The 27,026-nt window shown below is 48.5% G+C and overlaps 1 protein-coding gene across 3 annotated transcripts in view; it reads right to left on the bottom strand.

Moving 5' to 3' along the window:
* nrp2a (neuropilin 2a) overlaps nucleotides 1-27,026 on the bottom strand; it is a 51,349-nt gene that overhangs the window by 14,497 nt on the left and 9,826 nt on the right. For all 3 annotated transcript variants that reach the window (XM_086179484.1, XM_086179392.1, XM_086179517.1), the window contains exons 2-11: nucleotides 26,044-26,221; nucleotides 18,309-18,490; nucleotides 12,040-12,267; nucleotides 10,612-10,767; nucleotides 10,050-10,219; nucleotides 9,304-9,459; nucleotides 3,523-3,667; nucleotides 1,597-1,772; nucleotides 1,111-1,290; nucleotides 889-1,033 (exon numbers count right to left, since the gene is read on the bottom strand). In XM_086179484.1, the coding sequence (XP_086035610.1) occupies nucleotides 889-1,033; nucleotides 1,111-1,290; nucleotides 1,597-1,772; nucleotides 3,523-3,667; nucleotides 9,304-9,459; nucleotides 10,050-10,219; nucleotides 10,612-10,767; nucleotides 12,040-12,267; nucleotides 18,309-18,490; nucleotides 26,044-26,221 (1,716 nt within the window). The remainder of the gene's footprint in view (nucleotides 1-888; nucleotides 1,034-1,110; nucleotides 1,291-1,596; nucleotides 1,773-3,522; nucleotides 3,668-9,303; nucleotides 9,460-10,049; nucleotides 10,220-10,611; nucleotides 10,768-12,039; nucleotides 12,268-18,308; nucleotides 18,491-26,043; nucleotides 26,222-27,026) is intronic.

Raw genomic sequence — 27,026 nt, 5'->3', positions numbered from 1 at the left:
GAATGATTTACAGGCTGTCAGCGGCGGTCCACTATTCCTGCTGACTTGGGGAACGCCTGTGAACAATGTGTGACCATCAGCAGACACATTTGGGAGCCACTTTTCCCCTCAAATCACCCCGATGCTAAAAGCAGTAATCCTTGAGGTTCTCGCTTCATCTTGTGTCGGTTCGTTCGTGGTGGTTGTGCTTCTTGGGCGTCCCACTTGTTAAGCAACATTAAATGAAAAACACATTTGTTTCCTGCATGCGGTGAGAGGCTCGAGGAGCGAAGGATAGAAGAAAAATGAGGCTTCGTGAGCTGCATTTTAGGAGCCGTTGAGCAAAGACGGTTACTTCTTTACTGACTTTTATAAAGGATTTAATATACGGCGGATTTGGAGCGATTAGTAGTGTGTGTGTGTGTGTGTGTAAGACGATGTCCATGTCTGTGGTTTGTTTGATGTGTGTGTCTATATGCTGTCTGTGCTCTGGCTCGGTGCTATACTGTCAGGTCATCCTGCTCAGGCGCAGAGGGAGCGGTAAACAGTGAAAGTCCATATGTGCGCTCATGAGCGCCACATCACATCTGGAAAGCAGACCAAGCCGGAGAAGTCTCGGGGGGGGGGGGGGGGTGCATTCCTTTCAGCCTAACCCGATCCACTCCCTCCTGATGTAGCATACACACACAGTCTTTTTGTCCCCCCCAGGTGAAACAATCAAAAAAACAAACAAACAAATGAAAATAATAAAGGTTAACAATTGCTGCGTGATCTTCCTCTCTCGCTAGCAGACTCATGCATGTCTAATGAGCCTCCGTTCAGTTCTGGTTGGATCGGTTCATTACAGCGCTGGCGGTAAATTGCCATATATAAACTGATTCCTGCTCCAATGTCGGAGGATGGTCCTACCTGGAAGGTCACAGCCCAGGATCTCCACTCTCATTCCAATCCCTGCAGGAGACCACCGCTCTGGATACAGCCGGACGTACTGGGCTACCGTCTCCTCGATGTGACGCAGCTCCGGGGTGTCATAGTGTGTATTCCCCTCGAAAATCTGAACACAATTACAGGTTGGTGAACTGGTGTTATGTGCAACACATAATTATCTACCCATCCTGCACCCTAACCCACCTTGGGTAAGCTAGTCTTCCTGTCCATGACGAAATTCCAGTCTTTTGCATTCAGGCTGTGCGCCACTTTGTATTTCCTGACAAACGCACGGTTATCTGTGGTCGCACCGCCTCCCGCGTCTCCACCCCTCGCTCCCTGGGTGATGACTCCACGCACAGTCTTAGGCACACCGAGATCCACCTGGAGAGTTCAAATGGCAAGATGAGGCGTTTTTAAAGTTGCATCGAACAACTGAAACAGTCCTTCACTGGATGGTCAGCAGCCAGGCCTCCGACCAGGATAACCATGCGGGAAATCCCCGCAGCGTAGATTTAATTGATGCCAAACTACATGTATTACAGTAAATTAACCAGAAGAGAGTTTTCCATGACTCTCCCGACAATTTCTGGCTTTATTCGTTCACTTTTCCAGGCGTGTAACTTTGCTATTTTCTACTAATTGCACAACTTTCTTCATTTTTCATGAAGCCTGCATGAATGGGAGTACCTGAAGCCACTCCTCTCCAGCCAGAGGTTGAGCGGGAGCAGGGAACCAACCAGAGCGGCTAGCCACCAGACGAGCCGTCCCGGGGTTCCACACCATGTCCCTGCTGGACGAGGCTGAGATCTGGGCGTCCGGGAGCAGGCCTGAGAGCAGCCCCTGCAGGTCTGAACACCGAGCGTCTGGAAAGTAGATAATGCAACTTTAACCTTCACCTCAGGAGGGTTTGGCGGACAAACTCACAGCCATGACCTAACACACACTCACACAGTTACACATATTCCCACATGGGAGCTGTTAAGCTTCACCACAGCACTGCACTACTGGCCTCTAAGCATTAAGACTTCAGACTGGAGTAAGAAGGAGAGGGAGAGCTCAGAGACGGGGGAGGTGCACAACTCCCTCTTCATGTTCACTATGCAATTAGACTCCTATTAGTGAGATAAATGTGCACGTTAAGTCTGCTGCTGAATGGGCACATTTTCCTCGCTCTGCATTCATACACTTCACATCTCCCGCAAATATTTCAGGGTGTTTTCAACACATTGTTCACCAGCTTTCTTCCACTGTGCTGAACACATTATGTACATCGTCTGACTGTATTTAAAAGCACTTGGAAGTGAAACTCAGATATGGATGGGCGGGTAGCATTGAAAGTGAAGTTGCTGCGGGAGTATATGAGAGGGAGAAATGAGGATTAAGGGGATAAGAAAGGTATAATACGAGGAGCCAGGAGGCAGAGAGCGGAAAGTGGGTAAAAAAATAAATAAATAAAAAAGATGATGGCTTGGAGAAGCTGGGAGGAAGAGCGAGACGTAGGGATGAGACTCCTACGGTGACGAACAGTGGGAGGAGGAAGGGTAGAAGATGAAGGGTGGTGAATGAGCTTGGAGGGTGGCATAGGTAGAGAGGGGGGGGGGGGGAGGAAGTGAGGGAGACACAGAGGAAGTGAGAAAGGGCAGGAGGAAGGGAGATGGGGAGATGTTAGTTGTGCTGACGGTTTAAGAGAAAGCAGATCAAAGTTTCATGCTGTTATGTCACTGCAAAAGCAGGAGATGTAAATAATGAATAAAAGGCACAGGAAGTGTGTGTGTGTGCATGTGTGTGTGTGTGTGTGTGCGCGCGCGCGCGCGCCGGTGGGTGATGTCTGTGTACATTTCAAAGGGGGAGCTGCCTTTTGAGGTCATCTCCCATATTTAGAAAACGCCTGCGTGCGTGCATGTGTGTGTGTGTGTGTGTGTGTGTACCTGTACTGTAAGACCTAACAGTTATTTCAATAGCAGCTGTTGAAGCTGAAGTGAATCAGAGTTTCTGATGTAAGCGCGAACGGGGAGCCATGAATGATTGATCGCTACTCATTTCTCAATATAGAAGAGCACACAGAGCAAAGAGGACACATCAAAAAGAAGCTAAAACCATGAGGGGGGGGGGGGGTAGCGGCGGCGGCGGTGGTGGTAGAGGAGGTTAGAGACGGAGAAGATGTGGGAGAGTGTCGATGAGAGAGAGACAGCCGGGAACAAGCAAGGAGGGAAATGACACTGGTGCAGCCTCTGCAAGGAAGAATACAGTCAAACTTTGCTTTCATTAGCCTGAGGCTTGCTATTTTTAAAAGATAGCGCAGGGAGAGTGGGAGAGAACTAAAACACATATGTACGAGTGTGTGTGTGCGTGTGCGTGTGTGTGTGTGTTCCTGGTTCTTTTCTGTTGATGTCTTTAAATCTGATTTCAAAATATAACTTGTGTATCCTCTGACCGCAGCATCGCTGGTTTGAATCCCTAAATCCCTAAAATGCCCGTGAGCAAGAAACTGAGCCAGGAAGAAAACTGCGGTGAACTTAGCTGAGGCAAAATAAAGTTAGAAATATCCATCCTCCTGAAACACACACACACACACACGCGCGCATGCACGCGCGCACACACACGCACACACACCTGTAATCTGGCATCCATAAAGCTCAAAGCGCAGGGCGATGCCGTTCCTCCAGGTCTGCGGTCTGATACGGACGAACCGGGCCAAAACTGGCTGTGGGACTCGGTTCAGAACCACCTCAGCTGGATCGGTGTTGGCGTGGAAAATCTGGGAAAAAGACAGATTAAAATGCGTCAAAAATTCGGTCACATGTTCACACCCGTATGAGGGCTTGCATGGTGTTATCTCTCTCACACACACACACACACACACACACACACACACACACACACACACTCATGCTACCCACAGTGCAAGGTTTCGCATGGCTACACACACACACACACACACACACAGTGGCAGGCCGGACAAAGCTGAGACAACCCAAACACAGATCCAATGTCACCCGCCCAGCTGTCGATATGTTTTGAGGTCAAAGGTTTGGCGCTGGGAGGCTGGGAAAGCCTCGCCATGGATGAGGGGCTTCTCTCTCTCCCCTCACATCTCGATTCTACCGGCCGCTGTGGGAGACATGACCTGACACGACCGAACATGATTGGCCCGTGAGACGCAGGAAGTCTATCCAGGTGGGCGGGATGTGAGAGAAATTTACTTCGTGAAGCATTTGGACACTCCCTTCCTTCCACAGGGAGGAGGGGGTGGGGGTGGGGGGGTGAAATAGAACCAGGGTGGTCAAGTGTTTTCCTGTAGTGGGTAGAAAAGGGTCCTGGGATGTTTGTGGGTGTTGGACGGGGACATTCAATGACAGACGTGACTCGTCCTTTCTTTGCTTTAGTGGGAAACCAGAACCTCTTGTTTGTCATCATCGATGACTTCCTCTTCCTCTTCCTCTTCCTCCTTCACCTCATCAACTCCAAGTTTCTCCTCCCTCCACAAACGCAGAAAACTTCTAACATGAGTCATTTTCACCAGGAAGGCAGTCGGCCAATATGAATGAAAAATGGAGTTCTTTTTTCTTTCACTTTTGTTTTTTTTTTAATAAAAAGACAGATGCTGCAGATCTGCGGGGCGCTAGCTGGCTGCAGAGCCACACACACAGGAGACCACACTCTCTATCCGCTTGTAGTCGACCAGGCAAGCAGCCGAATTGAACATTAAAGAAAATAAAAAAAAGCCCAACCTGCGCGACTTTACTTTTACACCGATCTGAGCGCAGGATGATCAAACGGAGGCTAACCCCCTTAGCCGACAAAAGTGGCACCCTCTTCTCTCGATAAATAATCTGGTTTCAGTCAGCCATATTGGATTATAGTGACCTATTTGTAAAATCCCCCGTCTGGCATATGCCTCTCAAAAATGATGTTATATTCCAGAAATTCATTAACCAGTGGGAATACAACTGATAGGACTTCAAAATCCCACTCCGGGGGTTTTATTTGATTTTGGGCATGGCCTGATTTAATCAAGTGGAGCTGACACTGGTAATACAAAGCAGTAGGAGTGTTTGAACAGATAAGAGCGGCTATCTCTGCTGTATCTGCTGCAGGATTGACGAGAGACAGTCGTTATGTTTACCTAGGAGGCCAAACAGTGGATGCAAGCTCTTATGGGGGTTATGTAAACCCCCCCCTACACACACACACACACACACACACACACACACACACACACAGATAAGAGCACGATGGAAGCCTCACGCACATAACTGACCCATCTTTACCACTCCCAGATATTCTGAAACAAAGAGCAGCTGAGAGGAAAAAGACCACAAAAAAAAAAAAAAAATGAAAATGGCTGCGGGGATGAGGAGTCCTCGGAATATTAGTTGAAAACAGCTGAAGAGAGATGTGAAGGAGCATGTGAGAGGGAGAGAAGGAGAGAAAGAAGGAGAGAAAGAAGGAGAGAGGGCAGGAAAGACAGGGTTGAATCCGGGGCAGCTGATATAACTCAATGAGGGATATGAAGACAGGAATGTTCGAGAGGAGGCGGGGCAACTGGGAAGGACAATGAGGGGCTTCATCAGCGAGACGCTAAATAGAATTTCCTCAATTCTCAAGAAAATTGGCGGTCAAGTTTACTGCAAACAAATCATGAGAAAGTTCATCTTCATGTTCGATTCAGCAAAGAAGAAGCGTTCCGGTGTGGACGTGCCCTCCGTGACTAAAGAGCCATCAGCCTGTTAGCGCTAACGTCTTTGCTAAATAAAAATAAGCCTGCCCCATTTTTCTTTTGTCAAGAGTCTAATTTCATTTCTAACAACCCATAACCACAAATTTCCACGGTGGCTTTACAATCTGTAAAAGTAACTGCAGCTTCTTCTTTTTTAAAATGTAGAATTCCAGTGAGGAAAAACAACTAAAAAAAAAAAACGACAACAACCCAACTCCCCCCCCCCCCTCCCAAAAAAAAGCATGCAACAGATGACCACAAATGAATAGCAGATCAACTCAACCAGGGGAATAAAAGACTCCGAGGCAACAGCCAGCGTCCACTTCCTACCATCTATTGTGAAGGTATACTTCTGAGGTCAAAGGTCACCGAGCCTAGGAAGCAGATGGTTGGGTGTTGACTAACCTGTTGATAACCTGGTGACTAAGTGGGAATGAATGAAGCTGCTCTGCAATGGCTGCCTGAGTAGATTAGAGGAATTAACCTGTTCATTTTGTGAATGAGTAAGAAGAAGGGCCGAGCTGCCACCGCCGTAATCTGCCCGACGACTGGCATGTTTATTTGCTTTAGCGTATGTGTGTTTGACTCCGCTCCTTATGCCACCGAGGTGAGCTGAATAATTGATGTTGCCATGTTGTGTCTCCCAGTGTGTCATGAAAATATAACGAAGCCCCGCATGTAGTCCGACGCCGCAACCCACCACCACCCACCACCCCCCACCCAGCATAGCGACGGTCAGACTGCGGACATTGGCAAAGCACCATGGATGTTTAACTATTGATGACCTCTGCAGAGAACGAGGTCACCGTTAAAAACGTTACAGTAAATATCCCAGAATTCAGTGGTTGGAGGGGGGAACGTTCTGGAAAAGTGTCCACGGATGGCTGCACCCCAGCTGGGTTCATTTATCACCTCTGTCTGTCTCTGCCTTGTCTACTTTTGGCACGTCTCCTTCATCTACCAGTGTTTTCCTACGAGCTGATGGCACCACGGGGAGATTGGGGTGAGCTCAGCACAAGACATTATTCCACTCCCGCCTGTTCCTTCATCCGCGCGCGTCGTTCCCTCGATCTCAATCTCTGTCCATTACACTCGTCTTCCTCCTCTTCTTGCTCGAGTTACTCCCTCGCTCTCCCTCTCCCCCTTTCGTTCTACCCTCATCTCCTCTGCTCTCCCCTCCTTGTTCTCCGTATGAAGATGTTGACAGTAAGAACTGGTTCCAGCTGGCCGCTCTCCACCGCTGGCTCTGAGAGGGGCGAGCAGTGTGTGACAGAGAGTGAGTGTGTTTGTGTGTGTGTGTGTGTGTGTGTGTGTGTGTGTGTGTGTGTGTGTGTGTGCGTGCATGAGCGAGCACAGGTTGAAGCAGTGATCCTTTGAAATTGTCTTACACCACGTTTGTCTCCCGTTTTGTCACTTTGACCCTGACTGGGCACATATTTGTGTGCATCTTTAGTGTGTGCAAGTGTGTGTGTGTGAGTATGTATACATATTGAGAACTGTTGACTGAAGACAGAGTGTGTGTGCGCTTGCATGTAGGTGTGTATGTATGTGACACAGTGTGATGGAGGAGCAGGGTGAAATGCTGTGTGGGCTTTTTCTCTCTCCCATGTTACTATGTGTGCATGATGTGTGTGTGTGTGTGTGTGTGTGTGTGTTTGAAAGATGTAGTACATGCGAACAATGCTGTTCAGTAGCGCTTAGCACAGTTAGCACTGGCGCAGATGGGAATTCCCTCATTGCCGATGTTCATGTGTGTGTTTTATGTGAACATGGGTATTTCTGATGTGTTTATTGCCACAAAGAAAAAACAAAAAAATCATTGTGTGTGTGTGTGTGTGTGTGTGAGAGAGAGAGAGAGAGAGAGAGAGAGAGAGAGAGAGAGAGAGAGAGAGAGAGAGAAAGGGCGGGGTAATGTCACAGCGCGCTAGCGTCTCATCAAGTAATGAGGTGCATATGTGAATTGTGTGATTTAAAATTAACAAGTCACACGGGTGTCAAATGGAAAATGTGTTGGCATGCAGAAAGTCAGCGAACACACACGCACCCACACACACGCACATACACACACTCACACAAAGCCTGCTTGCTCGTGTGACTGGGTGATTGTGATCTGCAGTGCTGGTGTTTTGTTTTTTTTCTCTTCCTGCAGCAAATGTCTTTGCAAAAAAAGAAGAAGAAAAAAAGGTGCTTTTCTCTCTCATGGCTTCTTCCTATTCCTATTTGTAATCCTCCAATCTTTGTGACCAGGTTAACACAAAAGCGATGATAAATAGCGCTGCACAAGCTAACGCCTTTAAACACGGGGGATTCATTCATATCTAACGTACGCACGCGTGGCTCAACCTTGCGCAAACCTGCACACATGCAATCCCGATGCCACGTTAGCTCCAGGCTCACTGTTAAATGACAATTAAGAGCCAAATCCTAGTTATTACAAGCCCCCCTGGTGAGAATTGAGCTTCAACCACTTAAGGGCTCTTTGGGGGGGCTTAGGATGGGCTAACTGGGAGTTTGTACGACATGACTGGTGGATTAGCAGTCACGAAGACTCGAGTGCAGCCCACGGGGACTCGAGGAGAACCCGGCTGATGACGAGAATGAAAAACAGGGAAGTCTTCATACATTCCCCGAATCAGGACTGCAAAAGCACTTACCCTGAGTGATTTGTCAGTGAATCTGGTGCATCCATCAGCGAGAAAAAGGAATGTTCTGGATGACATCTTTGTTCTTGTCCATAATTAAGTCGAATCACAGTAAAGGAAATACCCCAAATGTATCTTGTGTGCCAATGTGAATGTTCCTCAGCAGTTTATTATGCTCAGACAGATTAATAGACTCAGATTACATGAGCAGACATCGTATATGGACACATCTCCGCATAGAGAGATCAGCCAGAGGTCACTGGTCTGTGTGTGTGTGTGTGCGCGCGCGCGCGTGTGTGTGTGTGTGCGTGTGTGTGTGTGGACGGCATGGGGAATTTCAGGGGGTTCTAATAAATTACACAGATGTTGATTTTTTTTCCTTTTAAGTCAAATCGCTCAATAATCTCCACATCAAATACCCCCCACTGGACCCACCCAAACCAATCACTGGTACACAAAGGCGGGGGGGCTCTCAAGCCCAAGCGGTTAAGTATATTGGGATTAACCCTGCCAGCACCAAATACTCTCATGGTTGGGTTTTCCTGCTTTGAAATCCACAGTGACCTCAACCCAGATATGAGTTGGAATCCCCCAGAGCCCGGCGAAAGCTACCTGCTCGCATTCGCGCACCAACACGGATGGATATGAGAGGCTCGACTAAACGCCACTAAATTCAGACATCAAGTTGCTAAACAATTTTCCAGTCCTCTGCATGACTCAGTTTGAGCGTTAATGTGAGAGAGATAATAAATATCAAGCCAAGAAAAGGGCACATAGAGGACTCCATTGTTCTTGTTTGTCAGCACCCCCGCCCTCCTCTCCCTATCTCTATCTCTTCCTCCATCCTATCACCTCTTTCCCTACCTCATGACTGGGGTCACGACTCTGGTTCACAAATAAATCCAAGGAGGGGAGGGGAAGACCCCCTCAGGAATGTTGCATTCAGCAACTAAACTCCTGGAAATTCAAATCCGGTTTGTTTTCATGCGGTTCATGTCTTGAGTTATATTCTAGGGCCAACCGAAAGCCTACCTTGTGGTTCTTGCCGTGCCGATAGACCATCCAGTCCTCGCCGTTGGTGCTGACCTCCAATTTGAAGGTGGTGACGTAGTAAGACTTCTGTGTCTCTTTGGAAACGGCCCCCTGTGTGGCGATGCCCGTCAAAACCTTAAGGAAGTGGAGGTCAACCTTTGAAGAAAACAAAAACAAAACAAAAAAAACGGTGTTGGTGTACTAGGAAGTGGTGAATATAGCAACTGCGAGGGATTTACAGTGTGGATAGAGACAGAGACGTAGATATGTCAGACAGACAGCCAGGGATGGACACCGACCGGGGCCTACTGCTGCGGAAGCACAAGTGGTGTCTGTGTGCGTGTGTGTGTGTGTGTGTGTGTGTGTGTGTGTGTGTAAGGGGAGGAAAGCTGCAGGCAAAGATCAATGGCGTGGTGTTCGGATGCATTCCTGAAAAGCACCTTCATCAATCAAGGGTTTCTCTCTTCTGCGCTCTCCTCTGCATACGCCCGACGAACGCGTGTGTGAGAGACAGGAAAAGATTGAGAGCACAGAAGCACTTCCTTATCATCAGCTCGCAGTTCCTCCATTTCTTCTCAGTGCGTGCGTGCGTGTGTCCTGCTGTACATCTTCACTGTATGTGAGATGACGCGGCCCAATACATCTTCTCTGTATTATCGGTAAGAGCACACGCGCTGTGCCATCATCTCTAAATTACCTGTGTTTAACTCGCTAAGCGAGGAGAGGTACACCTGTCCGGCACTCACCTGGATGTACTCTTTGTTGCTGTCCTCTGACGGGGTCCAGGCGTTGTCGTGGTTGTTAAGGCGCGCCTGACGTGGTAGCCACCGGTTGTCGTAGAAGGAGCTGGAAGCGGTGATCTGATCGTCGCTGATCTTCCCCGACTCCATACCCAGAGCCATGCTGCAGTGGAATGCTGGGAAGAATGGACGGCATGGCGGGGATATATTAAAGAAGTGGGGTTCTTTTTTTAGATTGAAGAGAGAAAGAGAGAGAGAGAGATAGCGAGACAGAGAGAGAGAGGAAATCCAGACAGGAAGAGGGGCAGCCAGGAAGTCGCCCGACAGGTGAGCTGAAGTAAATTGAGGTGAAGTTCATTTATATTCTAGGGGAAAATACTGCGTCTGCCTCTCCGGGTTGAGAGAGAGCTTCCAGATTAAAATAGCATTAAAGTCGGCGAGCTGAAAAGATCGAGAGGCTAAGAGAGGAGTGAGAGATGAAGAGGGGAGGATGAGTGTCAGCAGGGACTCTTGGAGGGGGGGGGGGGGAATACACACACAAACAGGCTGAAAGTGATGTTACACTCACAGTTGCTGACTTCTTTGTGTGTTATGTTGTAGCGGGCGGAGAAGCCGTCTTTGGCTACGGCCATGTCGGTGTGGAACGAGAGGGAGAGCAGGCCGGAGGACGACTGGATCTCCGGAGGGATCTTGGTGCCACAGTACCGTCCGATCAAAGGAGACACTGCAGATGAATAAACACATGATTCATTTCTTTTTCTTACTTAAGACCTTTTTCTTTTTATGTATTTTGTTGTTCACTGCTTTTGCTCCGTCTCAGAACTTTCAGAATTAACGCTTTTTCCATTGGAAATAATAGGAATCCAAGCACGCCCAGGTTTCTGTTAGCCTTGTTCCTTCAGTAAATGTTGGCTAATGAGTCACAGCATGGCCCCCCCCCCCTCCCACCATCTTTTTTCCTCCCTCTCCCTTTTTCTCCTCCGTCCATCCTTCCATCTGCCATGTGTGTCTCAGCCAAAGCCCAGCAGAGGGATTGGAAACCCTGCCTTAATACAAGCTGCAGCGGGATCATCTGCAGACACACACACACACACACACACACACACACACCAGCGAGGATTACAATAGTCTCAAGAGGAGCTCCCTCACCAGACAAATTCTTCACCCCTCCGTCTTGTCTCCCATCCCCTCTTTCACGCCCGAGGACTCAGTTCACTTGAACTGGGTTACACTTTAATTTCCTCCTAATTCTCAGCTTTGAATGCTATACATTTGCAGCTATCAAAGCCCCCAAATTCAAGGCTATAATTGGAATTTTAAATCCACACGGATCCCCTTTTAACAACGGAAAAACCCCAATAATTAGAGCAAATCATCAGCTCTTTGCTTTATGGTTTTGAATAAGAAAAATTTAAGGAAAAAAAAAATCGGGGGCAAGAGGAAAAAGTGTTGGGAAGGGATCGCTCATTACTGATAAATGTGGTTTTCATCAGCAGGAGAGCAACCAACATAACCCATGGCGGTCACTATCAAAGCCGCCTGATAACAAATGTTTTTGCTTTGCCACTTCCTGATGGACTGATAGGCCGACACTCGGCACCTCCTATTGGGTACGGACAGATACTCATCGTGGCCGTCACTCTCACTCGCCCGAGGGAGGAAGGAAGCACAAGGTGATAAGGAGGGAGGACAGGGAGGATAGGAAGGGGGTGATGAAGGGTGTTATTATGGAGCGGGAAGAGGGGGCCATGGGAAAGGGCTGCTCCTTAAGGGTGTTAAAGCACATTCGGTTCCCAGTGTGAAATAATGTTTCCTCAATGTAATGTAAAGGAATGTACATCAAAGGGGGTTCCTCAGGAAATTGAAGACTGGTAGGAAAGTTTCAGTACGGGAATGTGGGGAGGTCCAAACCTCTTTGGGTGTGTGTGTGTGTGTGTGTGTGTGTGTGTGTGTGTGTGTGTGTGTGTGTGTGTGTTGTGTGTGTGTTAGCCCTCACCTTGCGGCAGACCATCCCAAACATCCAACCAGTCATATTTGCAGTCGCCTTCTCCCACCAGTAGCGGGTCGTTCTCCAGGTCAAAGGTCAGGAACGTGAGCGTGATGTCCATGTGGGGCGGGGCGATGATCATGTACCACTCCAGATTATGAGGGTATTTATCTGGGAAGCCCGGGGACTCGATCATGCCGGAACTGCTGGTGAAATTGCGGAAGCAGAATTCCGACCCTGAGGATGATAAGAGGATATTTAGAAGGGAATAAGCAATCCGTCATATACGGGGAGGATAAAGGCATGAGCAATCGATCACAGACAGATATCTCATCTGACTCGCAGAGGGTGTTTCGCAAAGTCGTTCATCACTGACAGCAAACACACAAACATACTTCGCTATCACCTATTGAAGAGACTTTCCTCAAGTGGAATATGAACTGTCCTGAACAGCTTCTTTACATCGTGCCCGCCACTTGTGTCATTCACTGTTGGCTACGTGCGGCCCCGCCCTCATCTGACAACTGATGCATTCTGGGCAATTCTGCGGGTTTTTAATGGCAGGTTTAAGACAGGAGTGGATTGACCCCTGCTCTATTACATACATTCAGATTCATATTCTCAGATGTACGCCCCCCCCCCCCCCCACATCCTCCCTCCCTTCTTCCAAACACACCACAAACGTCGTGTAATGGTTCTAAGTGAGCCCTTTGCGGCTGCTCCTCATTAGCTATGCAGATTTATGCGCCCTGGGCGGCTCACCTTGAGCGGAGGCAGCTGTGTGGCTCAGATCATCTACCCATCAGCCACTGCTCCTCAGCCCCACCGGGGGAGCCTGAGTCACAGCCGAGTGTTTATAGAGCGGCACGTCAAGCGAGGGCAGGAGGAGGAAGCTGACGGCCCGGCGGACATGCACGCACACACACACACACACACACACACACTCGCAGGCGCATTCCCAATCTGTTGCTTCCTCTTTCTTTATATGTTGCCTGTAAACACACTATTCACTGTTTTGCTGGTATTTCTCGGACAATCTATTTTTATGTTTGCCAGGAGGTCAAAATCTTAACGAGAGAGGATTTTTCATTTCGTATAACAGCACATGTCAAAAACTTCTGCGGTGGCGGCCTCTCTCAACAAATCCCTGTCGCTCTTATTATTTATATCATGCACTTGCACTGGAAGGTTTTCCTTTCTTTTTTTTTCTTTTCTGCTAACTAGTAGAAGATACATTTCATTTTTCTTTGCCAAGACGCTCACAGCTGGCGAGCTTTAAGGAAAACAGTCTGTTCTTGTTTCCCATCACTGTTGGGGAGCAGATAGGGGAGGCTAGCTCGAGGAGAAGCTTCTGGTGTGTTTCAAACCTGGGAACGCTGGGTTACATCTAGTCAACAGTCTGAGAGAAACAGATAGAAATTCATAAAAGCAGTGTTAGGAGCCCAGACATGTTAATAGCACATTCCTTTGAGAGCATTCCTCCAAGGCACCAGTCCTTATTATCAGGCAGCCCTATAAAAGCAGAGGGGTCGACTGGCTGCACCGGGCCTCCCCCCTGTCTGCACTTGATAATGGCGGAGAACTGACCCCAATCAGCCTGGAGTAAAAACTTCAGGAGACACTGTCTTGTTTTTCCTCCCAGCTTTTTCTTCCTCTCTGCTGATACCAATTATCATATCATTTTTTTCTCTTGCCGTCTCTCAACGTGTACGAAATAATAACTCGCCCGAGTTGCATGGACAGCACTTGTTTGTCTATTGATCATTTTGCAGCAATGGTGGACAGCCATGTGGTTTCTACCCCCGACCAACCATACACACACACACACATACACATGCACATTTATTAAAGGCAGCGCCTGTTTGTGTCGACTCCCACACACCCACACAACATCAAAACACCAGTGGATCATCCTACACACACGCACATGTTGAAATATGATTGCAATTTACAGCAATGAGTGTGTTCTGTTTGTGTGTGTGTGTGTGTGTGTGTGTGTGTGTGTGTGTGTGTGTGTGTGTGTGTGTGTGTGTGTGTGTGTGTGTGAAGCATAAACTGAAATAAAACCTGCATGTAATCATTCGGAAATGCAGCACGAATGAGTCACATGTCACGTGTGTGTCATTTATTAAAGGTCCCCACATGTGTCTCTTGCTTCTGGCATGTTTGTCTCTCAGTATGTGTCGTGTGTGTGTGTGTGTGTGTGTGTGTGTGTGTGTGTGTGTGTGTGTGTGTGTGAGAGAAGGTGTGTGACAGCTTCCCAGTATGTGTGAGACGTAGTAACACACTGGCCTTGTTTCTTACTGGGTCACCATTCAGCAGTCTGGAGTCCCACTGCCGAAAAAAAAAACCTCAATATGAGCACAGCTTGACTCCATCGCCTTCAAAAACACCACTCTGTGTTTTACAGACAGTGTGCGAACACACACACACACACACACACACTCAGCGCTGGCAGCCACGTGCCAACACTATGTGCGTGCATGAATATCTGTGTGTGTGTGTATGCATTGCAGGGGTTGTGCATGCATGAGTACTTTCTCCTTTCGTTAGCGCTCATTAGTTCACAGTGTATGAACATGCCAAAAACAAGTCCGCCTTCCCTCTGTCACCTCTTGGCCCATTTCTTACACACATGCTTGTTTGGTGCTTGCATCGCACCAGGAGCTGCCATTTGGCAAGAGATGTCTCCTGGCAAAGGGGCGGGGGTGGGGGGGTCATGATGGGACTGTATGTCTGTATGGGTGTGAAGCTGGCGGGGGGTGAAAGGGTGAGTTGCTGGGTAGAATCTACTCCACTCTTTCACATGAGTGCCTGATGTAGTGGCAGCTCCACATGTTGTTATGGGGCAACCCCACCCCACCCCCCGCCCCCGCCCTCCTACGCCTTTCACTCCTCCTCCTCTCTCTTCATCCCATTCCTCCTTCCCCCTCTTCTCAGCGGTGATGCGCAGAGTCTGTGTTCGTTTGCTCCTTTTTAACTCCGTCTTCGTCTACCATCGTCTCGCTTCTCCTGTCCTCGCCGCGCGACTCTTGCTGAGGGCTCACCCCTGTGTTCAGGAGTGCCCCCCCCCCACCCACCCACCTCTTGCATCAAAACGGCATCACTCTCAGCTCACTACCTGCTCGTCTCCGTCTGACACACATCGACTCCTGGTACACGGATCTCTCATGTAACCCTGCTTGAGCTCGGTTCAAGCTTTCATTGAGGAACATCTCTCCCGAGGCAGCCGGGGAGGGTGTGTGTGTGTGTGTGTATCTTGCAGGAGGAGAGTGCTACACAGGGGAGCTTAGGGTGGAGACCCCACAACAACAACAACAACAACAACAACAACAACAACAACAACAGGATCGTGAACGAAAAGAAGACAGTCTTGTCGTGCCATGGCTGACTTTCATCGACCCAGTGAGCCATTAGTCTTTGTGGTGGAACTTGAAGGGTTTCTTAGATCCTTCCTACTGTTAGTGATCCGCCTCCTGACTCACTCTCATGCTTTTTGGGGCTGATTCCCACCATCGCTGATCAGTCTTAAACACACTCAGCCGGCTTATTTATTCATGACTTTAATTTACCTTCGCCAGTTAATTACTTGTGTGTCATTTTAGCAGTGGATGATTAGGCAATCAGCCATATAGTGACAGCCACAACTGATGCGTGTGTATGAGTACGTATGTGTGTTTGTGTGTGTGTGTACGCAGGGGGTCGCCGTCCAATCAACATCAGATATACACGCAGGGCCAATGTTATGACTGGCACATGGGTGGGGGTCCTGCCGTAGGCTCCGCTCCAGCCGCGACCACACAGATGCCACAGCAGCAGCGGTCACCGAGGAGACCAAGCCCCCCCCCCACCCACCCCCAGTGCTCTCTGGTCCTCGTCTCAACTCAGGATTGGTTGCGACGTTGACTGCCCCAACCATACTAGTGGTGGGCTTTGGGGAACCTGGGGGGGGAGGGGAAGGGGGGGGGGGTTACTGGAAAGTCTTCCCCCTGTAGCCGTGGTAACAGTTGCACGTGACTGTGCGTAAGTAAAAGTGAATCAGGGATGGATAGGGGGTGGGGGGGGGTAGTCAGGGCTGAATAAAGGGTTAAGCACGCATGAGTGGGAGTAAAGTAGGCCACAACAATAAGAGGGAGGAGGGTAGACGTGCACTTGCACTGTACGGCTGGATTACAGCGTGTGGATGAAACGGGTGAGGGGGGGTTGTTTTGGGGCAACCCCGCTCCCCTCAGGAGGTGTACTGGCTGCAGGGGCACGGAGTCAAAGGTGGACTCCTGCTACTCCTTCCTGGAAATAATTAGCTTTTCCTGCACCATTATACACACACACACACAAACATACACACACGTTGACACAAACAGATTGCCTGTCATATCCACCCGCCCCCCCCCCCCCCCCCCAGAACTTACAGTCACCACTTATGTAATAAGGTTGAATGAGCAAAACAAAAACAAGCCAATCATGCGTTCATGAATAGCAAATCTACAACAAACTCTGTAGAAACCCTGCGTGGTGGGTTCAGGGTTTTAGGAACAGAAACACACATTTCCACTTGAGATTTCTATCTCGAATTGAACACACCCTTTTAAAAACACACACACACACACACACGGGCACGGGCCTCAAGCACCACAACTATTCCACTCCAGAGAAGCACAGAAATACTGCCGATCCATTAATGGCGGGTAAAAGTTATGGCAGTGCAATTACTTCCGTGTAAATAAACACGTCAGCTGGGATCTCTAGCATGTTCTCTGTGTTTAGATCTTCCAAACGACGCGCAGCCATGATGAGAGAATGTGTCGCCGCTGCAAATGCCATAATTAACACATGGCCTCAATCACGCATACATTTTCACTCTTCCTTTTTGTCACCCCAATCATTTTTCCCTCTGTTTGTCTCTCTCTAACCACTCACAAACTCACACACACACACACACACACGCACACACCAAGCACACACACGTGCACATCTATCAATCCACCTCCACACACACACGTGTACAGACAGCATCTCACATAACAAGCCGAGCAGAACCACCCACACACACACGCAGCGAGCAGACACCTACATCTGCTCAAACGGTGACACAATCTCTTATACCCCCTGAATTTATACCAGGATCTTGTTAAAGCCATGGCAACCACATCCCCCATCCACCAACCTTGCATTGACACATATATGTGTGTGTGTGTGTGTGTGTGTGCATGTGCATGTGAGATGCAATCTACTCTATTACATTATCTGTGTTTGAGCTGGTGGCCGTGGTAACTGAAGGGCTGAAAACTGGGTCACATTGGCTTGACATGAAACCAGAGATGTACTTCAAAAAGGTGGGAGGTTGATAACTCGAGAGATTGCGAAAGGTTTTCAAGCGGCGATTCGAATAATTTGAATTTAAACCAAAAAGGAAGGCCTGCTGAAGGGCGGAGGAAAATGTTGCAACCAGCTGGTAACTCACTTGAGCATAAATCCTTCAAGCTGCTTCAAGGCCACCTGACCATTTAACCTCTACAACACACACACACACACACACACACACATACACACCCAACTGTCGCCAAAGCAAATAGACCTCCCGCTTACAATCTCACCTGCAAAGTGCACTTCACCTTGTGCACTTCAGTGGCCTCGAGAAAATTCCATTTCGCCACAACTCATCCCCATCAATCTCCCCGCCTCCGCCTTTACCCATAAACCTTTAACCTTAAGGTCCAACTCCAAAGCTGCTGCCTTGAAGCTCTTTCCTTTAAAACACACACACACACACACACACACACACACACACACACACACACACACACACACACACACACACACACACACACACACCAACCCGTCTCATTTCCCAAGAGGAAGTGGATCCTGCTCCAATTAAACCACACATTCTTTGCATGCTTTGTAGCGGCTTTAAACTACTTTTTCATGTTCTCTCTCTCTCTCTCTCTCTCTCTCTCTCTCTCTCTCTCTCTCTCTCTCTCACACACACACACACACACACACTCGGTTGTTTACAGGCATGGCTGCCTCTGGCTGATGTGAATTGTCACAAGAGCGGCGAGAAGTGCTGGGGTGAACGATCACAGGCTTTTTGAGCCATTGACTTTGAGCAAATAAGTGGCAAAAGAACTACAAAATGATTTTCGTCTAGTTAAAGCGATGCCGCATGTTTGGATATAGACTTTGGGAATGTTTCCCACTCTGAGATTTATCAGACGCAGGAGCAGCGTTAACTTGTGATATTTAATCCAAGAAAGAATCCCGTGATAATCCCTCACCTGTTTTGAAGATCTCGTAGCGCAGAGAGAAACCAGCCCCCTGGTGGGCGTAGTCCGAAACAAATCTAATTTGGAGGGAGGGGCCTGATGAGATGATGGGCGCCGGGGCGATGTTGCTACAGTGTCGACCCAGGACGTCAGCGTTTTCTGAAGTTCCATCTCGGATCTCGATGAAGTCATACCTGATGGGGAGGGGACAAAAGAAAACAGACCAAAGATGATAAGAGGCACGATTTCACTTCAGCAAGGTGAGGATGGCTTCATACGGCAGGAAGGGACCGAGGGAGGTAGAGAGATGAAAGAGTGCAGCCGAGTGGAGACAAACATAGAAGCATAGTTATGGGCTTATGCAACGAGGCGGGCTAATAAAAACCAGACAGGTGTGCAGCTGTGTACCATGGTGAGTTCAGCCTCAGGACGGAGAAGGAACACAATGCTAATAAATGTAGCTGCAGAATTACTCACATATCTTCAACTCTCTTGTCCCCTCTGCTGCTAAGTCTGCGACTCAAAACTCTTAGATCAGTTTGATAGAAGCTAGGGGGCAAGCACCCCCCCCCCCACCACCACCCTCCCGTCCCCCCACCCCCAGGTACTGAATATTAGATCTCAGGAGAGAAAATGAGAGTTTGGAACAGCAGAGGCAAACTCGGATGGATTCATTAACAGGGAGAGTAAAAATAGACGCTGGTGAAAAGAAGAAAAAAGAGGGGTGAGGGCTTGAGGGGGAGATGGGGTGAGGACATCAGCAGGTTGAGGTTGAGGTCAAGGGGGGAGGGGTTAGAGTGAATAAATGTGAACACGTTCTCGTGTTTTAGCTTCCACATGCTTGAGCTCTCTGATCATTCTGGCCTTTAACTAGCCAGATGACCCTGAACAATAAAAGCACATTCTTAACTGTCAGGTCAGCTGTGTGAGTGTGTGTGTGTGTGTGTGTGTGTGTGTGCGTGCGTGTGTGTGTGCGTGTGTGTGTGTGTCCACTTGGCCGCTCCCGAATTAGTCTGCTCTCATTACCCTGTGTGTCTTTCCTTTAACATAAGAACACACAAGCGGCACAAAAGTTGCTGTGCGGGTTTACGGTGTGGTTTATGCGCTGTGTGTGTGTGTGTGTGTGTGTGTGTGTGTGTGTGTGTCTGTTCGGGACAGAAGAGGAGAGACGAGATTACTTGCGAATTAACGCCCTCCGTCAGTGTGTTTTGAACAAGTCGCTGCACTTTAATTGTCAAAACATCTGGGGATCCAGATGTAGTTTCCCGAAAAAAAAAAACAACCTGTTCCTTGACAGGAGGAACGAAAAACTGTAATTTACTTTTAATCACAGCCTCCTCACATCCACCCAATAGCTTTGTTGATATGATTACGGGTGAAGCACCGAGGTAATAATTTTAGCTTGTTGAAGGGTGTACAAATCCACCTTAGGTTTCCTGATCAAGATTCATGCTGTGTTACTTCACTTCCTGTAATTTAGGCCTCCAAAATGCGCCCCCCCCCCCCCCCTCGTGTTACTAACTCCAAGGCTGCTGCACATCGCTGCCTTGGAGTTATATTAAGGACAAGCTACCTACCCGCCCCGGCACACACGCACCGACGCACACTCGTCTCAATTAATACCACGAAGCCTTCAAACGACAACAGGGCTGCTGCTCGCTAATTACTGTCATGGACTATTTGATGTAGATAAACATCACACGCAGCTCTGGGGGGGAGGGGGGGGGGGTTGAGACACTTCCAGCATCCAACAGGAACTTTCAGCTGTGTACTTTTTTTGTTTTTTGTGGGTTGTTTTTTTTTTTCCACCCTCACTCAGAAATGGACGCTCCCGAGAAGGCAGCAGTCAGCTTCTCTGAGGTGCGCTTGATGTAAAACCTGGATTAAATCCGTCTCACTCCCTACGTGTATTGATGGAGGGAATAATCCTCACCGTATTAATCGGAGGTCACAGCGGCTAAACGAAAAGGTGAAGATTCTCCATCTGATTTTGCTTCTTAATGATATTTACAGCCTGATTTTGCATTAAAAAAACAGTGCAGGCTTCATGTTGCAGAAGTGAGAATAATCTCAAAGCATACATATGTGAATATATATCCATATATATGGATATATATTGCAAAGTCATATGCTGCCATGTGAAAATGCCTCCATCTGAAATAATCCAAGTGTGTGAAAATGAAAATCTGGATTTAAAACTACCATGTCAGCACTTTGACTGGTTAATGACGAGATTAAAATGAGAGAGTTGGATTATGAGGATATCCCTTGCTGCATTGATTTTTGTCTCTGTTACTCTTGAGCCCTCCAACTTTTGTGGTAATCCAACAGTGTGTGTGTCTGTGCGTGTGTGTCTGTGCGTGCGTGCGCGAAAAAAAAAGGGAGGAAAAAAAAAGCATCCCTGTGTTATTATGAATGCTGAAGCAAATCTGCCCAAAAGTAGGCGTGACACGCGAGCGAGTAAAGAAGCTGCGGCTCGATTTTTCTTGGACATGTTGGTGATAATCCTGCATTACAGAGGTTATGGTAAAGGCTTTAGTGGACGAGCGCCGTCGCTGAGCCTGTAAGAGACGCCGCTATCCCCAAGTACGCCTACTTAGGGGCTGTAACTGACACATGCTTGGGGAAAAAAACACACACTCGACCATGTGCCAGAAAGCACACACACACACACACACACACACACACACACATGCGTGCACGCAGATATAGACAAACATACCCAGTGCCGTTTTGCCAACACTGAGGATAAAAGGCCCGCGAAAGAGCTGAGAGCCTAATTAGGTTTTAATTGATTTTGGAGTGGGTCTCTATCTTTCTTTTTCTCTCTCTCCCTCCCTCCGTCTCCCTCTCTCCTGTCATGGATTAGCGTCAGTGAGTGAGTGTTCCTCAGATGTGATTATTGACCTGTTCACTCAGCCTCTCCCCAGGCTCTGATGAATACATGCATGAGGGCCTGACGTGTGTGTGTGTGTGTGTGTGTGTGTGTGTGTGTGTGTGTGGGAGAGAGAGAGGGAGAGACCACTGTCTGTCTCTCTCAAACACTTGAACGCATTCCAGGACATTGCGGCACACATGTGAATCATGTCACACACACACACACGCGCGCGCGCACGCGCGCGCACACACACACACACATATGAAGACATTAACATCACATCCACTTGATTCCATTAAACCCCGCCCATGTCTGACAGCATCAACCCAGTTCTCTGTCTGTCTGGCAGTCTGTCTGGGTTTGCATGACTGGCCCCCATGTTTAGGAAGCCATTATAGACCCCCACCACTACCCCAGCCTCCCTCCTATTTCCCCCTTGGAGAATAGAGATGGAGGTGGGGGGGGGGGGGGGGTAAGGACACTAAAAACCTTCCAGGGCTAGTAATTCTGCACCAGTCCAAACATGTCCTCTCTTCCTCTGCTCTCATATATCACTCCTCCCCTCTGCCAAAACAACTAATTGCCTTTCACACCTTTTGCTGTTTGTTGGGGGACCAGGGACGTTTTTCCTGCAGGCATTGGAGACTCAGAACTGCGGTCCGCGTGCACGGCGTGTATTTATAGGTCTCAGAACTAGACCTTCGCAGCCTTCAGGGCACCTCTAGTGGTCCCCCTCCCTGCTAGGATTTTCTTTCCAAAGATGTTTCTCCCAACTTTTAATCTTCACTCTGAGAAGCCAGTGCATTTCATTACAGGCTCATCTAAATGATGAATATACATAAAACCTTCAGCGGGAGCGTCTAAATTACACTAAAGATTAACACACACTTTGTTGTGGCTGCTAGTCTGATTTAGTTTGTTTGTGCTGATAGATGAGCTGCAGCTGTTCTTGAATATCAGCAAATCAAACTTGGCTGCACTCAAACACTTGAGCCCCCCCCCCCCCCCCTTCCCAGCTGAAATAATCTTCCTCTTCGCTCTGTCGCGTGTTTTGGAGAAGTGACACCCATAGGATCCCAATCTGATAAACACTGAAGAACTGTCATCTTCTTTGCGTCTCTCTTTTCCGTGATGTAAAGAAGCAGAAATTAAGGAAGGCGGGAGGGTGTACAGTAGACACACACCACCACCCACTCTTCCCTCCCTCAAAGGGGACTCTAATAAACCATAAGTGCCTCTGAAATATTAACTAGATGCTGGGAGCAAAATCCCCGCAGATCCGCCGATGCCTGCCATCTTCAATCTAGCCCCCAAAACAAATAGCAATCCTCCTCCTCGTCTCCTCCGTGCCTCGGCTCCCTCCTCTGCCGTCCACCTCGGGTTCGTACTCACAGTCGACTGAGGCTAAAACCGCTGACCGCAGCCCGTCTGGGCTCCTGCCCGGTTTCCCTCTTGTGCAGCATCGATCGGAAACGGGCGGACTGTAACTGCTGTCTGAGCTGATCCTGCCGCCCCTGCTGGATGCATTTTAATCAAGATCCATCAAAATATATTTGCCTCACCGGGCTGCATCCCACATACGTTTCAACAGATGCGGTGTATTTTTGGAAAGAGGAGACGCAAGTTACCAAGAGGCATTCGCCACTTGCGTTTCTATCGAACTGCGTCTATTATGTCATCACTGTATCGGGGTCGACCGTGGTGGCCGTGATCTTGTCCTGAATGTCACCCCGGTGCCAGAATATTGACGGACAGAATCTCAACAACTCCCTTTAGTGGTGACCTCTGGCGACTCATCCGTCTCTCTTTTTCCTCCCCGGCTCCTCCACCTCCTCCTCATCCCTTCCTCTCTCCCGCTCCCTCCAGCCATCGATGATCATCTATCGATTTCCCATTACAGGCGGAATACACACATTGATTCAACACCTCACTGTCCTGCCTCTTAGGTGGGGGGGGGGGGGGGGGGGGGGGCGATCACTGTCGTATCACACTCACTCACTCATACACACACACAACTCCTAATCTAACCATAAATAGGAGTATCACCAAATGGGCACACTGCTTTTTTTTTTCTGCTCGTGACTTTGTACGTGTGTGTGTGTGTGTTTGTGTGTGTGTGTGTGTTTGCAAGGCCATTAAGTTTCCTCCTCAGACCGCATTTAATAACAGATAACCTAATATAATCGAGAGAATAAAAACCCGCAGAGGTGGAAGAAATTGATCTTCCAAGATTACAACAGTTTTATGGTGTGTGTGTGTGTGTGTGTGTGTGTGTGCCAATGTTTAATTCAGGTGTGTAAAAATAAAATGCTTCCACCTCAGGCGAGATGAGAGGAAGAATGAAAAGAACAAAAGGAGGAAGGAGATGGATCAAGAAAGGAATGGAGGAAGCATGAATAGGAGCGAGAGTAAGTCTCTCGCTCTCTCTCTCTCTCTCTCTCTCTCTCTCTCTCTCTCTCTCTCTCTCTCCTCAGCTCCTGGCGTAGCACTAGGTAGCATCCTGGGGCTTGGTGATGGCAGATTGCATTAGAGATATGGGCCTGATATTTCATCTAGCCTTTATTACATTTAGTTCACATCAATCGGCTGGCAGCCCGGAGGTAAGAGCTATTTGGCACGCGGCCGGACTCCCCCTGAAATGAAATCCTGAATTAAAGTGCCACCTCAGACATGGAGCGCCTGTATAAGGCTGTAGATTTGATTGCTGCAGCAGAGCGGCGGTTTGGCTGTGCGACATCCCTTTGAGTACTGACTGTTTGAACTCGCTGAGGGAAGATCACCAGCTGGGATATTAGCCAGGGATCACACATCTCTGCCTGGGCTGACCAAGCACTTTTTTCTTGGCTGTATAAGGAGGGGGAGGGAGGGGCTGAATGATGGCCGCATGATGAGCACTCTGCTCTTTGCGCCGACAGGTTGCAGGTACGTGCGTGCGTTTTCAAGCGCATCCTCTCCAAAAGTCCAGCGCGTGGCTTCTGTATCTTTCAGGTAGCACAGCTCTGCTTTTCCCCCTGCTGCTGTCTCTGTAATCCCAGCTGTCACGCAGATTTTTCAGGCCCGAGCAAGACGGTGAGCCCTCAACCTTTGCGCCCCTCCGGCTCCCCTCGCCCTCACCCTTTTCTCGCAAGAGGACCGTGAAAACATGCAAAAATCTCTGCTCTCTGCTCGCTCACACTGCTGTGCCTAATCATACAGGCAAAAAAAAAAGAAAAAAGAAAAAAAGAAACAGCGCTACAGGGCCTGGATCCATCCTGGTAAAGCGAGCAAAAAGCATAACAGGATGGAGAGAACAGGAATATCGAGCTGTACTTTGGCTTTTTAACACTTATTTCTGCTGCTGTTTCTGTGCCCCAAAGGAGAAAATTCATGGTCTATAAAAGGGCAAACACATTAGTGTTAGAGGTTATGCATAAATAAATGTGATTTCTCTAACGAGCCTTTAGGATGGGAGCTCGGATGGATGGAGGGAGGAGGAAGAGAGCGGCGGCTACTTGAACAAACTAAAAACTCACTTCCGTGCTTGCAGAGTTACTCACACGTAGATGTCCTTTTTTTTTTTTCCCCACCACCTACGCTTGCTCACATGCGCACACACACACACACACACACACACTCATACATACAGGATGAAGGGAGATTGAGTGGGAGTGTGTTAGAGGGCAGGCCAAGGCCGCAGTCCCTCCAGGCGTGAGTGAAGAACCCCTATCCTCATAAAACTCTCTGTGGAAAGAGGGGAAGAGGAGGCATTGGAGTTCTCCTCCTCCTCCTCCCTCTTCCTCCCCTTCATGCCTTGGGCTGTGAGAAAGTGCTGGACACAGTGTTTATCAACAGCTGAGCCGCTCCTCTACATTACAGTGTGTGTGTGTGTGTGTGTGTGTGTGTGTGTGTGTGTGTGTGTGTGTGTGTGTGAGCGTGGTGTTGACACTGGTGCTGAAGCATTATTACTGAGGAATATATTGGACGAGGGACACAATTATGCCTCTTTTTTTTTTTTTTTTTTTTGGTGTCAAAGCAGAGACGTCAAAGTATCATCTCCAGCTCGACTCGACAGAGCAGCAGCAGCACGGACAACACAACCAAACAAAGCCAGGAAGCCGGTGAGCAACACAGCAATTTTGGATTTATTAAATTTACCTTTCAAAAAAAAAGAAAAAAAAAAAGAGGAAAGATTGTAAATGAGCAAAAAAACATCCCTGACTGTATAAAACTGCAATGAACAGGGGAGGCCGTGACGCCATCCTCCTTTCTCTTGAGGTCAGAGGCGATACAAAACCATATGATTTGGATTATTCATGTCTCTGGGAAAGGAAGCGGACCAACGTGTCCACACAAACAGCTGGGTCTCATTCTCTCCTCGCCCTTCCCTTCTCCGATTCTTCCTCTTTTGCACCCCCCCCCCTCATATCTGGCAGACTTCAATCTTTTCTTTCATCCGTCTCGTCTATCGAATCTAGACTCCTCTCCAAACACTGCTCTGGCATTTCGATTATCAGATGGGGGACGAATACGGACGATAATGTCACACAGATGCGTGCGGAGAAATTACACAAGACTCTCTCAAGGCTCAGTGTGTCGTCCGTCGGCATTGAAATAAACAGAGAGGGAAAAAAACAACAACAACAACGCCATCTTTAACAAATATGCTCCAACATCAACAACATGCTGTGACCTGATTTCCCTGACTGTTTTAACCCAAATTCAACAAAATTTGACGTGGAAGCTAAAAACTGAGCAGCATTTCCTGAACCACTGATGCTCCGTGCAGCTGATGCACCCTTGAGCAAGGGATTTAACCCATTAACTACCTTGAAATAGGCCAAAGACTAACATCACCTCCTCCACAGCCCCCCCCCCCCCCCCCCGTCTTACTTGCAGTCCAGCCTCTCGATCTCAAAGTGCGGGTTGAAGTTGAGGACGATGCGCTGCGAGGGTTCCGGCGCTGTGATGATCCACTGGCAGTTCTGGTGGGGCGGGTATTCCAGTGGGTAACCAGGGGAGGTGATGTATCCCGCCTCGCTGGCGTCGTAGATCCCCCTGCACTCTGACACTACAGAAAGAGGTAAACAACGGTTAGAGACTGCAAAACGATTCCGTACGTGAAAAAAACCAACAAACAAACCAAAAACAAAAACCAAAACTCTGTAGTTCGCGTGGCAGGGGGGCGTCAAACCACGAGAGTCCCCAGCGTTCAGGAGAGCGCCTTCATTTGCCTCGTTTCATTGTATGAAGATGTGATGAGCAATAAACGAACAGTAAAACAAAGAAAGCAATTTAGGCCGTCAGTTAGCAGGAAATTGGAAAAACTTCTCCATTGTGGATTCTCAATGCGAGCGGGACCACGTGGGGGAAGCTATTAAAACAATAAAAGATCATCACCGCCGCATTTTGGTGAACACACATAAGAGACACACAGAGGCTTTTTTCATCCCCCCCCCCCCCCACACACACACCCAGCCTCTTATCGCTCGACTCCCCCCGTGGGGAACGTTCTCCAAGTGTAATTGTTGCTCCAGCAAGCCAATCTGCAAACATTAGAACGCATTCTCTGATCCTATCGTGCCCTCCCCAGGAACAATAGGCTGCCAATAGCGTCGCTCCTCAGGCTTAGGCAGGAAGTGACACACAGACGGCCTGTCTAGCGGGGGCTCTGGGGTGGGGTGGGGGGGTCACCTCAGCTCTGTAATGAGAAACTTAATGCCGCAACAAAGTCCCTATTCTCTACTCACGCCCCTGACAGCTTCGTCAGCTCTTGCGCTCGGCGTTATCTCCCCAAAACACGCTAAACACACAAACTCATATGTACATACAAAAGGAACATGTATATTCCACACACTCACACACACACACACACA

Source organism: Aulostomus chinensis, chromosome 1, assembly GCF_037954235.1.
Source record: "Aulostomus chinensis isolate RoL2024-O1b breed Wild chromosome 1, RoL_Achi_v1.0, whole genome shotgun sequence".
In the NCBI taxonomy this organism is placed as follows: domain Eukaryota; kingdom Metazoa; phylum Chordata; class Actinopteri; order Syngnathiformes; family Aulostomidae; genus Aulostomus; species Aulostomus chinensis.
Note: the sequence above shows the minus strand (reverse complement) of the source record. Positions and strands in the feature narration are given on the sequence as shown.